The 13,040-nt window shown below is 37.7% G+C and overlaps 1 protein-coding gene across 14 annotated transcripts in view; it reads left to right on the top strand.

Annotated features, from left to right (window-relative positions):
- fnbp1b (formin binding protein 1b) overlaps nt 1-13,040 on the top strand; it is a 105,979-nt gene that overhangs the window by 73,710 nt on the left and 19,229 nt on the right. For 9 of the 14 annotated variants that reach the window (XM_028463726.1, XM_028463727.1, XM_028463728.1 and 6 more), the window contains exons 9-10: nt 2,436-2,627; nt 6,226-6,414. In XM_028463726.1, the coding sequence (XP_028319527.1) occupies nt 2,436-2,627; nt 6,226-6,414 (381 nt within the window). The remainder of the gene's footprint in view (nt 1-2,435; nt 2,628-6,225; nt 6,415-13,040) is intronic. The other 5 variants (XM_028463736.1, XM_028463737.1, XM_028463738.1 and 2 more) reach the window with 2 other exon arrangements.

The raw sequence follows: 13,040 nt of genomic DNA, 5'->3' as shown, positions 1-13,040 counted from the left end.
TTTGCAGCTGAGCCTATCTGACATGGAACTGAACCTTTGGGCCAAGTTTGGGGATTTTTTCCTCTGATTTGTGTCGTTATTGAATGAATGTGTACATATAAGTGGTCACGTCGCTTCCCTTCTTTCCTCTTCGTAAAGAAGAGCCAACGTGTGGTGATGTGTGAACCCTGAACCCTTATCTCCGCTCTCATGAACACATGGTCTGATAAATGTTCCTCTTCCTGAGTCGTGGATGAGACTCATTCAGGCCTTTCCTGTTCCTTTCAATGACCCAAAAAACTAAATGAATAGCAGAGCTCCTCCTATTCATGTGACTCAGAACGTTATCAGACAGAAAATACAGTAACAGCTGACTCAACACAAAGATCCTGTTTTATCTTACTAGTCTGTATTTAAAAAACAAGTTCTGATGAATACGGCCGGGCCCGCAGAACGTCTCCGCGCCGAATAGCATGTAGAACGTTCCCGAGAATTCAGTGAAATGACTCGGTTCCACAAAGTAAAAAATGTCTCAGAGAGACTCTTAACATCCGCTCATAGAATATTCATGTCAAATTACAGCACGATTCAACCAGCATTAACGGAGGAGTAGTCATTTGAAAAATGGGGCCCCCTGGTGCCCCTGTGGCAGATACAGAGTAATGGGCCTTATTCATATATTCATATATTGGTATGCGTCAATGATTCGGTACCACCAACTGTCACAATATTTGACTCACAAATAAATAAGAACCCTTAATCGAATTGTGCGAGACAGAATCATAATCTACGTTGAATTACCTTTGAAACGATATATCACATGACTATGTTCCCATAAATTTGGAAATTACCGGAATTGGGCTCCGAACATCGTCTCATATTCATTCATAGAGTATTCATACCAAACTGCATTCCGATCTAGCGACTGCAGTTTGAGAAATGGGGCCCCCTGGCACCCCTTGTGACACGTGCGGGGTATTGGGCCCCATTTATTTATTGGTATGTGCCAATGATTCGGTACCACCAACCGTTGTAATATTTGACTCGCAAATAACTGCGAAATCGACTTTATTTTCTTTTTTTTTTTTCATTTCGGGCCCCTTGGGGCCCCCTTAGGCCCCAAAGCGTGGATGTGTACACATCCATAGATTATAGCTACCAAATTTCAGCCTGATCCATACAAGAATAACAGAGGAGTAATGATTTTAGCTAATGTACACAACAACAACAAAGTGATGGCGTTTTGAATACAGTAACTCGGCCTAACAAGGATCCCTATGCCCCACACCATAGCTTTAGCTTTAGCTATTTGGTTTTTATCCTTTTAACTTGCTTTTGTTTTAAACTTTTGGATTTGTTTACCTTGCTTTTCTACAATCAAGCTGTTTGAATATGTTTAAATCTTGTATACAGTGTAGATTTTGTTGGCGAAAAATGTTTGTCATTCAGTTCAGTGGTTCCCGACCTTTTTTGCATCGTAACCCCATTTTGATATCAGAAATTTCTTTATTTTCCCCCTCAGAATTAGAAATATTTATCACTGCATTTTGTTTAAACTACATTTATATTTAAGAAAGTGAAAGTATAGCATACAGTTGTTTAAGATTGTGTGTTGTGTTTTAATCTTATACGGTATAATAATATATTTTTATTTAATATTTTCAACCAGTATTATTTATTTTAGGAAATTACAAGACATTCCAGGTGACCCCACATGGGGTCATGACCCCAAGGTTGAAAAACACTGGTCTAGTTATTGTCAATGTAGTCGATGAAAACTGACAAAACGGAAAAATATATTGATGTTTTATTCAACTAATAAAATCTAAACGTTAACGTTTAAAATTTAGTAAAGAACCTGAGAATCTTTAAATTCTGAAATTTATTTATTGAGGGGAAAAAATGGGGTAATTTGAACCATAATATTAATATGGGAAACATTTAAAAAATAATTAATAAAACCATAATGTCTTGAAACAAATGTTAATGTGGAAAATTATTCCCTTTTACTCCCAATGTCAATGTTAAATAAATCCACAAACGGAAAATTACAGCGTATCTCATAATACAAAATTAGGAATAAAAGACGTAACTAAAGAAAAACAAATGAAAAGATGAAACAAGTGTAGAAAAACTTACTTGTATTATAATAAACAAGTATAAATTGGTCAATAGACAAAACTTTTAATTTACCGTATTTTACTATTTTTAATTGTGTGTTGACACGACAGCGTACAATTAATCCCTTTCAAAATAAAAGCGCAAAATTGTCAGAAAAGGTGAATATTTTATCAATAACATCAAAGAAAAGTTTATTGATGAATATTATGTCCAACTATTTGGGTCACGGCTTGTTTTTCAGGGACGATGGGGGGTCTAGACACTTTATGAGGAAATGCTAATTATATCTAAAGCTGGAATCATCCACTAAACCCTGCAGTTGTTTCTCTCTCCAGGACTCGAAGCAGGTCATAGAGTCGTACAAGTCTGGCTTTGAGCCCCCGGGGGACGTAGACTTTGAGGACTACGGTCAGGCCATGAAGAGGACGGTGTCCGACACCAGCCTGACCAACTCCAAAGAACCCAAAGAGAAACCGGTCAGCAAGACCAAGGGCAAGCTGTGGCCTTTCATTAAGAACAAGAACAAGGTATCAACGCGTCGATCATCACTTTACACACACACACACACCATCACTTTACACACAAGAATGCAATCATTGGGTTTTCATCTTTCTGTACAAATATATACACATTTATTTCATTTTAAGTTCTTGTCACTTTTGTACGAGTTGTTTTGTGTTTCATTTACCTCAGTTTTTATGTGAACACACACTTTAAGTCATAGTGGCTACACACACTGCAGGCATAAGTGGCCAACATGTCACAATAAAACCCGTGCAAAATGTAAATGGGTCAATGACGTCACGCGACACCTAAATATTCTGTCCAACTGCATTTTTTTTTAGTTAAAAAAGGTTTAAAGGCATAAAAAGATATCAAATATGTAGTAACTTAGTATATATACTCTCACTTTGATTTTTACTGTTATTCAAAGTGTCCATATCATGTTGTGTGACTGTCTGGGCATGACTGCATTTTTAAAAAAAATATTTTAAATTACTCTAAATCTAATCAAATGAAATGTCTGCCCTTTTTTTAGTTATATTATAGTGCTGTATAAGATTTCTAAGTATTACTATTTTATTTACATCATAATATTCATGCAAACCCTGCCAATGACGCCCATTTTATGAAACACATCATTTTATACATCATTTAATTTAATTTAAAAAGTAGGAACAATTTATTTAAACTGGCAAACAACGGGCATGACAAATCATGAATGTGGTTAAATTGGCAAAAATAAGCATGAAATGTGGTGAAAAGAGGTTAAAAGTGACAATAATGGGTCAACATATATGACATTAGGTGGAAAAGTGGTGGAAAGGGTTTATAAATGCTGAAAATGTCTTGAACGTGGGGGAAAAATGTGCAGAAAAGGCATTTAAATTTGCTGTAGAAGTGGCAGAAATGGGAGTAATATAGTAAAAATGCATTAAAAGGAGCAAAAATATGGCAAGAAAAAGTGATGAAAAGAGGTTAAAATATGGAAAGTTTGGTGTAGTTGCAGAAAAACTGTAAAAATTAGCAAAAATGAGCTCAAATTGATGAAAAAAGTAGTTTCTTGAACGCATCCTTCCACATTTAGAGCGTACAGTATAAAAAGGCTACTTTTAATTCCCATTCTTTTCATTTGTGCGACCTGTATCTGATCTGTTAAAAACAGTCTGAACAGCACAAACCACTTTTATATGTATATGTATATATAAATTGCCACGTTGCATTTATCAGACCTTTACATCATTAAAATGCGATAAATGCCATATGTCTGCGTCTCATAAGACGTACATGGACTACTTTGACCTGCAGTGTGATTTTTGTAGTCTTTAGATCTCAGTTCTTTTTTTATTATTGCCACTTTTTGTCATTATTGTTGTTGTTATTATTTGTACCTGTTTCCTCCTCCCTGGCAACCACCCTCACCTCACTGATTTGGGAGCCTTTGGATCATAACTCACTAATAGTTTTTCCGCCTGGACGGACAAACTCTTCGGGCAAATATTAACAGGCTTTCTGATCTGATGTAACACACCTAGCTTTGATGTTTCTCTTTGATCTGAGAGGCTCAGCTCTAGCTGTGTGGTGAACTGCATGGGGGGTGTGGCACTGTTGGTGTTTAGCTGGAGCAGATTGTAAACGAGTGGTTGGTTGAGCGTGTGTGTACACGTTAGGGTGACCATACATCCAGATATTCCCAGACACGTCATCTTTGTCCGGGATGTCCGGCTGGATTTTACAAACTCGTCAAAATGTCTGGTTTTCCCAGGGACCCTGAATGCATCTAGGGCAGACATAGGGAACTGGCAGCCCGGGGGCCACATGCTGCCCCCAAACTAAATATACAAAATGACAGAAAAAGACACAAAACAAGAGCAAGAATACATTAAAAAAAAATACACAGAATTACAACATTGCAGGAAATTACAGAAAGTACTCAAAAAACACACAAAACTGAACAAAACGACAACAGTAACACACAAAATTACTCAGAGGAATATACAAAATTACAGAAAATGACAACAAAAGTAAAAAAAAATGACCCACAGTACTAACAAACAAGCAAAACGACAACAGAAATACACAAAAAACACTCCAAAAAAAAAGTCGCAAAATGGCAGCACAACTACACAGTATGACTCCAAAAAACATATTTTACAGGAAAAATACACAGAAGGACAACAGAAATGCACAAAATGCCTCACACCGAGCAAGACAACAACAAATTTACATAAAATGACAGAAAAACACACAAAACTACTCTTAAAAAACTCTTTCCTGTATTATTGCTCAGATTGCTCATTATTCTAAATGCTAAAGTTAATGTTGATCATGTGGCCCTTTGATCAAACAAACACATTTTTGTGGCCCCGCTGTGATAAAAGTTGCCGACCTTTGATCAAGGGGAACACGTTGATTTAAAATACAGAAATTCTGCTTATATTTGCTTTATCGGAAAAATTCCACCAATTTCTGAAAGCTACTGAGTTGCTCTTTACAGCCAACATCATGTGATTACGTGTGACGGAATCTGAAAAGATGCCGCTTTGTTTTTTCATTTTTTTATCTTCCGACATGTTTCGACTTTCAATTGCCAGTCTTCCCGATCGCCTTTGATGTTTCCTTTGAAGTTTCACTTAGACTTCCATGTTAAGTTGAGGTTTTGTTTATTCAGACAAGGTTTTTCAGGAAACATTTTATCTCCCGACATGTTTCGACTTTCAACTGCCAGTCTTGCTGATCGTCTTTGATGTTTCCTTTGAAGTTTCACTTGACTTCCATGTTAAGTTGAGGTTATGTTTATTCGGACAGTCAAAACATGATACAAATATCTGAAAAACCTTGTCTGAATAAACAAAATCTCAACTTAACAGACTTTTAAAAAAGACAAAATGAATCCTGCTGGAACTGTTAAAACATGGTCACCCTAGTGTGTGTGGAGTGGAAGGATCGGATGGAAGTGTGCATGGTTTTAGATGTACAGCCAGCCATTATTCTGCCGCAACTTTGTCCACAAAGACGTATTTCTACGCGTTCACATGCTGCATGCAAACTTATAACTGAAGCACAAACCCAGGGTGTGTGGTTAAACTCAGCCTTCACTCATGCATGTGGCGTCTCTAGAGCTTTTTTTACTCTCTCCGTCTTTACCTGCTGGTGATAAGCTCTCGATTTGTCTCGATACGACCAAGAATTAAGCGACGGGCTTCCTTTAATTCCACGAGTAGGAAGAATGATCTCTGGTCAAGGATCTGTGAAGCTAAGATCCAGCATGTGCTTTGACTCACTCACTCCTCTGTGCTGTTTGCTGTGTTGCTGCTTGCTTTAACACGGGTTCTTTATTACGCTTCACACTCACTCTTATTACGTATCTTACCTGTTTTATTTGTATTTATTTTAAATGTTTTCAGTGTGTTTTTTTTGTTTTCCAGCGACTCATACACTGGGTTTTTTTTGGTTTGTCCTTTACTTTCTGTTGTGTGTTAATTTATTAATATTTGTAGGAGGCTTATATTTATTTGGTTTTGTGTTCCCTCCTCCTTTTTCCTCCTTTTTTGTTTGCTTGTTGTCCTTCTTCCTCCTCTTCCTCCTTTCTTTTTGGTCACGGCTCCCACTCTTTACCGTTAGCTTATGTCCCTGTTAACGTCCCCTCGCCAGCCCCCACCTGCCCCCCCAGCCTCACCCCCACCCTCACCCTCTGCTGTTCCCAACGACCCTCAGTCTCCCAAGCAGCCAAAGGAGCCCCTCTCCCACCGCCTCAACGACTTCATGATCACCAAACCCAAAATGCACTGCCTCCGGAGCCTGAGGCGAGGGGTAAGTCTTTATGTTACGTCCAGCAAAGCTTTGTGCACGTGTGCGTTTGTTTTGTTTTATGTGTGTCCACCGCCTCCACCTGTCAGTGCACTGTATGGGTGAAGAAGTAGCAAAAAGACACCAAACATGTCCCACATTTTAAAAAGAATAAATAAAATGTTACATTAATCCGTGTACTGTTCGTTCTTTGGTTATTTCGTTTTAAAACCAAATCAAAATGACAAATAAACAGTGTGGTTATTTTGTTTTACTGACTTAAAACCAAAACAGAAATGCAGAATTTTTTTTTTTTATATATTTGCAGAGAAACTGGACAAGAGCTTCATGTTTTAAGCTCATCACACCGAGGGGACACACAGGGGGGCGGACTTTTATTCCTGCATAAGTCACATGACTGATGAACTGGTGAATTGAAACATTGTTAATGCAGAAAAAAAAAAAAAGAAAAGGAAAACATGCACATACGTGATTAAAGGAACCAGAGGTGGTGTAATGAATCTACTGGTGCTCCTTGTTTCTTGTGATCAGCTTCCGTGTGTGTTGACGGCTGCATAAATATTCTTACCACCCTCAAAAAAGCTGTAATTGTTTTTGCAAAAGTGTCAAATTGCACACCAGCCTCACAGTCGATAGTCAGTCACCAGTTTATGTGGATACTATTTGGACCGTAACACCACACAACATAACTTGTAACCGTGAGCAGCTTTTTACGAGCTAAAACATTCACAGACTGCTTGAAAACAGGAGCAAAAAACTGCTGAAATAATAATAATAACTTCTTTTTTTGTCTGTGTGGTGAGATTAAAACATGAAACTCTCATTCATAGTTTCCCCGTAAATATCCAAATATCACACAAACATGACAAGATGTAATTTTAAAACAGAAAAACCCTGCTTGGATGCTTTTTTTTCTCGATTTATTTTGGTTTTAAGTCAGAAAAACAAAACAACTATGCTGTTTATTTGTTATTTTGATTTGGTTTTTAAACGGAATAACCAAAGAATGAACAGTACACGGATTATTTACATTCAGCAGCTTTCCTTCACTCATACAGTGCTAACACGCTTCTGTAGTCAAACCCATGATACACTCAGTTCCTTCACCTCCTTTTTCTTCCTCCCCCCCCCCCCCCAATCCTTCCCCTTTAAGATTAAAAAGGCTCACCCTAAAAGTCCCTTTGCCTGGCTTTTTTCCCCCGATTGGGCAGAATGTAGCAAGAAGCTTAAGTTGGCAGTATACGCTGGATTTAGCATCTTTTCCTACAGGATTTAGGCTCGTTACATAGAGTTACTGCTTTGAAATGAAAGGACATTGAATATTTTGTTGTTATTTGGAAAGCCAATCGCATTTTTTATGTGTTTACTTCTGTAGAAAGGGAAACATCCAAGTTGTTGATGAGGAAAGGTTGATTGTTTTATTTCCCTGTGCTGTGGTTTTGCTCCCGAGTTGTATTACTGTATATTGTAGCAGTGTTCATTTTGTTGACAATTACAACAATAAAATAAGAATACAAATTTGCACATTACAAGATCAAAAATCATTATATTTCCAGAATAAAGTTGTGATTTTATGAGAATGAAGTCGTTTCTTGATAAAATCCTAATTTAATGAGATTAAAGTCATAATATTGTGAGATTAAAGTGATAATTTCATGAGAATAAAATTGAAATCCAAACAGGATGTTGTCTGTGTTGAGGTCACTCGTGCGTTATGGAGAATGTGGGGCATTTAGTGAGATTATATTTCATTTAAAGTTTCACACATTGTGAAACACTGAGCCTGTCATCAGTTTAAGGACTTTAAAGACATTTTGCAGACGTTTCCTTTTTTTTCCGACCAAAGAACCAGAGTGATTTGGAGCAAATAGCTTCTTCTATTGTGGAGGAGGAAGTGGACAGAAGTGGTCGACTTCAGGGCTATCGGTGTTTCATGGTGTTTACTTCAAAAGGGAATTCTGAGCGCGTTTAAGATACGGTTTTATTATCATAAAACTATGTCTATTCTCAAAATATCATGATTTTCATTTGAAGTTTTTTTTGGACAATATCCTATAAAAACTACTTTTGTTGCGTGGAAGGCGGGACAAGCCAATAACTGTGATCCAATAGGAAGTGAGCTACTGGGCCAGGGGTCACCAACCTTTGTGAAACAGTGAGCTACTTCACAGGTTCTGTATAGTTTGAAGGGCTGAAAATAACTTCTTTTATTCTACATTTTCTAGGTTTCACTTTATTTAGAGGTAAAGATAATAACGATGGTTAGCAGTAACTTAAAAATGTACATGCAGCACTTCTTTCTCCTAATTTAGAGAATTCACCTTGCACTTTTAAAAATGTATCTTATATATTATATACAACATACCACTGACCATACACTAGATCTGCAGGACTTCAAAACATTTGTGACAATTTTTCAGTGAAAATAAACATTTAAAGACTGTTAATTTAACATTAAAACTTTATCAGCAGTATTTACTACATCTCTCATATATATATTTATCTTTGTGGGTTTGAATTCTGGAAAGTAATTCAGATTTTAGTAGACTAGAGCTCCAGAGGGCCCCTAGCATGCTCCGTAGGGTCTACCAGATGCCCGCAGGCACCGTGTTGGTGACCCCTGTGCTCGACTATAACTGAAATAGTGTCAATGACTAAATTTTGACTGAACCTAAGTTGCTTTTAAGTCAAAAGATTAGCGTATGATTTGCTGTCGCAGGCTAAAAGGTTGTAGGTGGATAATTAACATATGTATTTACTATTTATTAAGCTATAATACTAAAAAGGTGGGGATGTGTTTTTCTTTTTAGTGAAATTGTGAGTGAAATATCATCAGGTTCTGGAGCCTATATAAGCCGGTGTATTCAGACACACACACACACACACTTGTTGCCATGACCTTCTAGTTTAAGGTCGTCGTCACCCTGAAGCAGCTTCATAACATTTCATAACAAGAGAAAATCAGGTTTTTTAGCATTTAAGGCATCATATTTGCCCTGGTACATGAATAATTCAACAGAAAATTAAAACAAAGATCAGAAGAAGCAGGCAAACTATCAGTAAACCCTGACCCCGCCCCCTCAGCTAACCCTGATCTCAGGAATGGGCGTCGCCCCTCATGGTTCCTGCCCGGGCTGTATAAATATAGTTATTGTTTACTGCTACTACCTTTCTTTAAAAAAAAAAAAAGTTCAGCCGTCGCTGAAATTAGAAACACAGGAATTGAATGTGTGCTGCTAACATGAAACGTGAACAGAACAATGTTAGTTCATAACGGGTAGAAAAGACGGATGTTCTGCACTGGATGGATCTGATCTTTTCCTTAAAAAACGGAAATGCTGCAACTGATAAAAACCACACGGGCCAATCAGAGCCATTGTTTTCAGACACATAACCGTGACCTTAATGTCACAAATGAATCATTTTAAGGTTCGAAACAAGGTCGCAGTTAAAAACCCAAAGAAACTCCTTTCATGAAGTCATGGGAAACGTTTGATATGAGCTGCTTTCCATGTGTCATACATGTTTATATATGTGTCCTGCTTTTAGATGTTGCTTTATCTGATCTGATAAGATTTACTCAAGCCTAACTGGAGGAGATGCTTATGGTTAATCTTTTAAAACGGACAATAGCCCTTATTTTTAGGCTTTTAATGTGAATATTACATTATATTTTGCTAAGTTAGTTTTTATTTATATATGGGTCAATGATATATAAGGATGATATTGCATCATCGGGCAAGGTTTGCATGAATATTATGTTGGAAATAGAAATAGAAATACTTAAAAAAAATAAAAGTATTACAAATAGGGTTTAAATGCGTGTAAAGGTGTTAGCTCGGCTGGAATCGGACTGACTCTTTAAATCAGACAATTTAATTGAAAATCGAGATAATAGTGCACGTTAGTTCGACTGGGCTACGTAGGTCATGGCGTTCAGCACGTGCACTACTTTCTCCTGGAAGAGGAAGGAGATGGATGACAGACAAGGAAACCATTTACTACATGGTGCTCCAGCCAAAGAAGCTAACATCTTAAAATACATGAAATGGAGAAACAAGTTCTGATGAATTACGGCCAGGCCCGCGGAATGTGTCCGAGCCAAATAGCGCGTACCACGTTCCCGAGAATTCAGTCAAATGACTCGGCTCCACCGAGTAAAATAAATGAAATTGTATAATCATAATTTACGTGGAATTACCTTTGAAACGAGATATCACACGACTATGTTCAGATAAATTTAGATATTACCGGAAAAAGGGGTCCCCCCCCTCCGATTCAACGAGCGTTAACGGAGGAGTAGCCATTTGAAAAATGGATATATTGGTATGTGTTAATAATTCGGTATCACCAACTTTCGCAATATTTGGCTTACAAATAAATTAGAAAACAACTTTCATGGAAACTGCTGAAAAAGACGGGTGGGCCCCTCGGACCCCTAATCGGATTGTGCAAGGCATAATCATAATCTACGTTGAATTACCTTTGAAACGAGATATCACAAGACTATGTTCCCATAAATTTGGAAATTACCGGAAATGGGGGGTGGGCCCCCAAATCAAAAATCGGGCTCTTATTTCCATCAGTTCTTACCCCCAATTTCCACTGGATGTGTAACTGCTGCGTAACATTAAAGGAGCTGATATGTTTCCATTCTAGCCATTGTGTCAATATCCACCGCCACTGTATGCAGTGGATCATATTTTACACACACATTCATATATGTATATATAAATAATGACCTCATCCATGTTGGATCACAATAATCTCCACAAAAGCTGAAGATCTACAATGCAGGACTGAGTGGATTTGCTTCTGCTCCTCTCCAAGGACAAAACAAAATGTTTATATGTCTTTGTATCGACCTTAACTCGTTATATCGTGTGATTACGCATTAATTAGCAGATCTCCTGAAATGCAGGCGGTGAGGATTGATAGTCAGCGGAGCACGGAGACGTTTCGCATCCAGTGGAAATCTGGTGTTATCTTCTTTGAGTCAAAAGGAACTATGTCAGTACGCACTGTTTAGTAAAGGATACGGCGCCATCTATGGACGTGGAGTCAGACGAAGTTTGTTTCTAGTTAAAATAATGCGAGATCACCGTATGTAGCACAAGATTTCTCATGAGATTTATTTATTTATTTATTTATTTTAACCAGGAAGTCTTATTGAGACAAAGAATCCCTTAACCACTAGAACTACGACACCCATTTTACGGTGAAAAATATCGTGGAAATGCGTGATAGCATCCCTAAAAGTGTAGCTAGCTTCGTACATTTATTAAAGGACTGATGTTGTGCCTGGTTTCTGTTGCTGGACGGCTTTTGTATGCATTGTGTTATCTCTCTACTCCACCCACGGTTTTATATATATATATGTATACTGTATATATATGTGCGTACATGCTCATTTGTGTCGTAGAATCCATATTAAGGAAGTCCTTATTTAGGAATATGAAGTTATTTGTGATATTCCCATTGACCTACGCTTTATTTTCTCTGATGAACACCACAGCAGCATTCTCCGCGTTCGCTCATTTATCACAAAGAGCTCATGAAGAGGACTCTGGGTCGACCCACGTATGCTTTTGAAGCTCGGCAGTATGTTGTAAGTGTGTGTGTGTGTGTGTGAGGACGAGTGGAGGCGATTGATCGGAGCAGGTGATGATGATTCTGACTTCATCCTTCATCACATGTGTCAGCTTGAGCTTTGCCGCGTCGGCTGTTTTAGGGTTTACAGAGGTAAAGGGGTTAATTCTCAAAGTGTCACAAGCATTAGAGGATGAAAGGGGGCGGGGCCAATGTTCACCTCACTCAGATGTCTGTTCACGCCGACTTTGTGGAGACAAATGGAAACGGATAGTGTTTTATGACCAGAACAGACGTGGGCGTGTGGCGTGGGGGCCACATGCGGCCCTCGCTCAGATTTTGTGTGGCCCCCAAAGTAAATGCAGACAAATGACTCCAAAAATATGCAAAAATATACAAAATAATGTCAAATTACGGATTAAATAAACACAATCTGACAACAAATACACACTAAATGATAGCAAAAACACACAAAACATCAACAAATACAAGAAATTACAGCAGAAACAGACAAAAGTACACCCAATGACTCCAAAAACATTTGCAAAAATATACAAAACAACAAGACACACAAAATTGCTCCAAAAAAACACAAAAACACACTAAATGACTGCAAAAAACATAAAAATGCACAAAAAACAATAAAAATACACCAAATAACAAACACAAAATGAGAAAAAGCATTAATAATAATAAATAATAAAAGTTGCCCCTTTCTGAGCTATAATTTGAATTCTATGCAACAAACTAGGGTTCATTTTTGTGCAAAAAATCATAAAGTTACTTTTTTATGACCTTAGAGTTCCTTGTTTATGTAAAGACACAGGATTGGCTCAAAAACAGCAGCAGCAAAAATAATAATTGATCATTTCTCTGTATGACTTCTACACAGTGTGAAACAGCCTGAATGTCTGATGGGAATCAATAATAAACGATCCAGTGCTGATCACACTTTGGATCCCAGAATTCACCCCTGCAGGGCTTTAACACTAGCATGCCCAAGGTTTTCTTACTCCTGTTGCCCTGCCCAGAGGCCGCCA

This window comes from Gouania willdenowi, chromosome 12 (genome assembly GCF_900634775.1).
Source record: "Gouania willdenowi chromosome 12, fGouWil2.1, whole genome shotgun sequence".
Taxonomy (NCBI): domain Eukaryota; kingdom Metazoa; phylum Chordata; class Actinopteri; order Blenniiformes; family Gobiesocidae; genus Gouania; species Gouania willdenowi.
The sequence above is the reverse complement of the archived record's forward strand: the minus strand, read 5'-3'. Positions and strand labels throughout refer to the sequence as shown.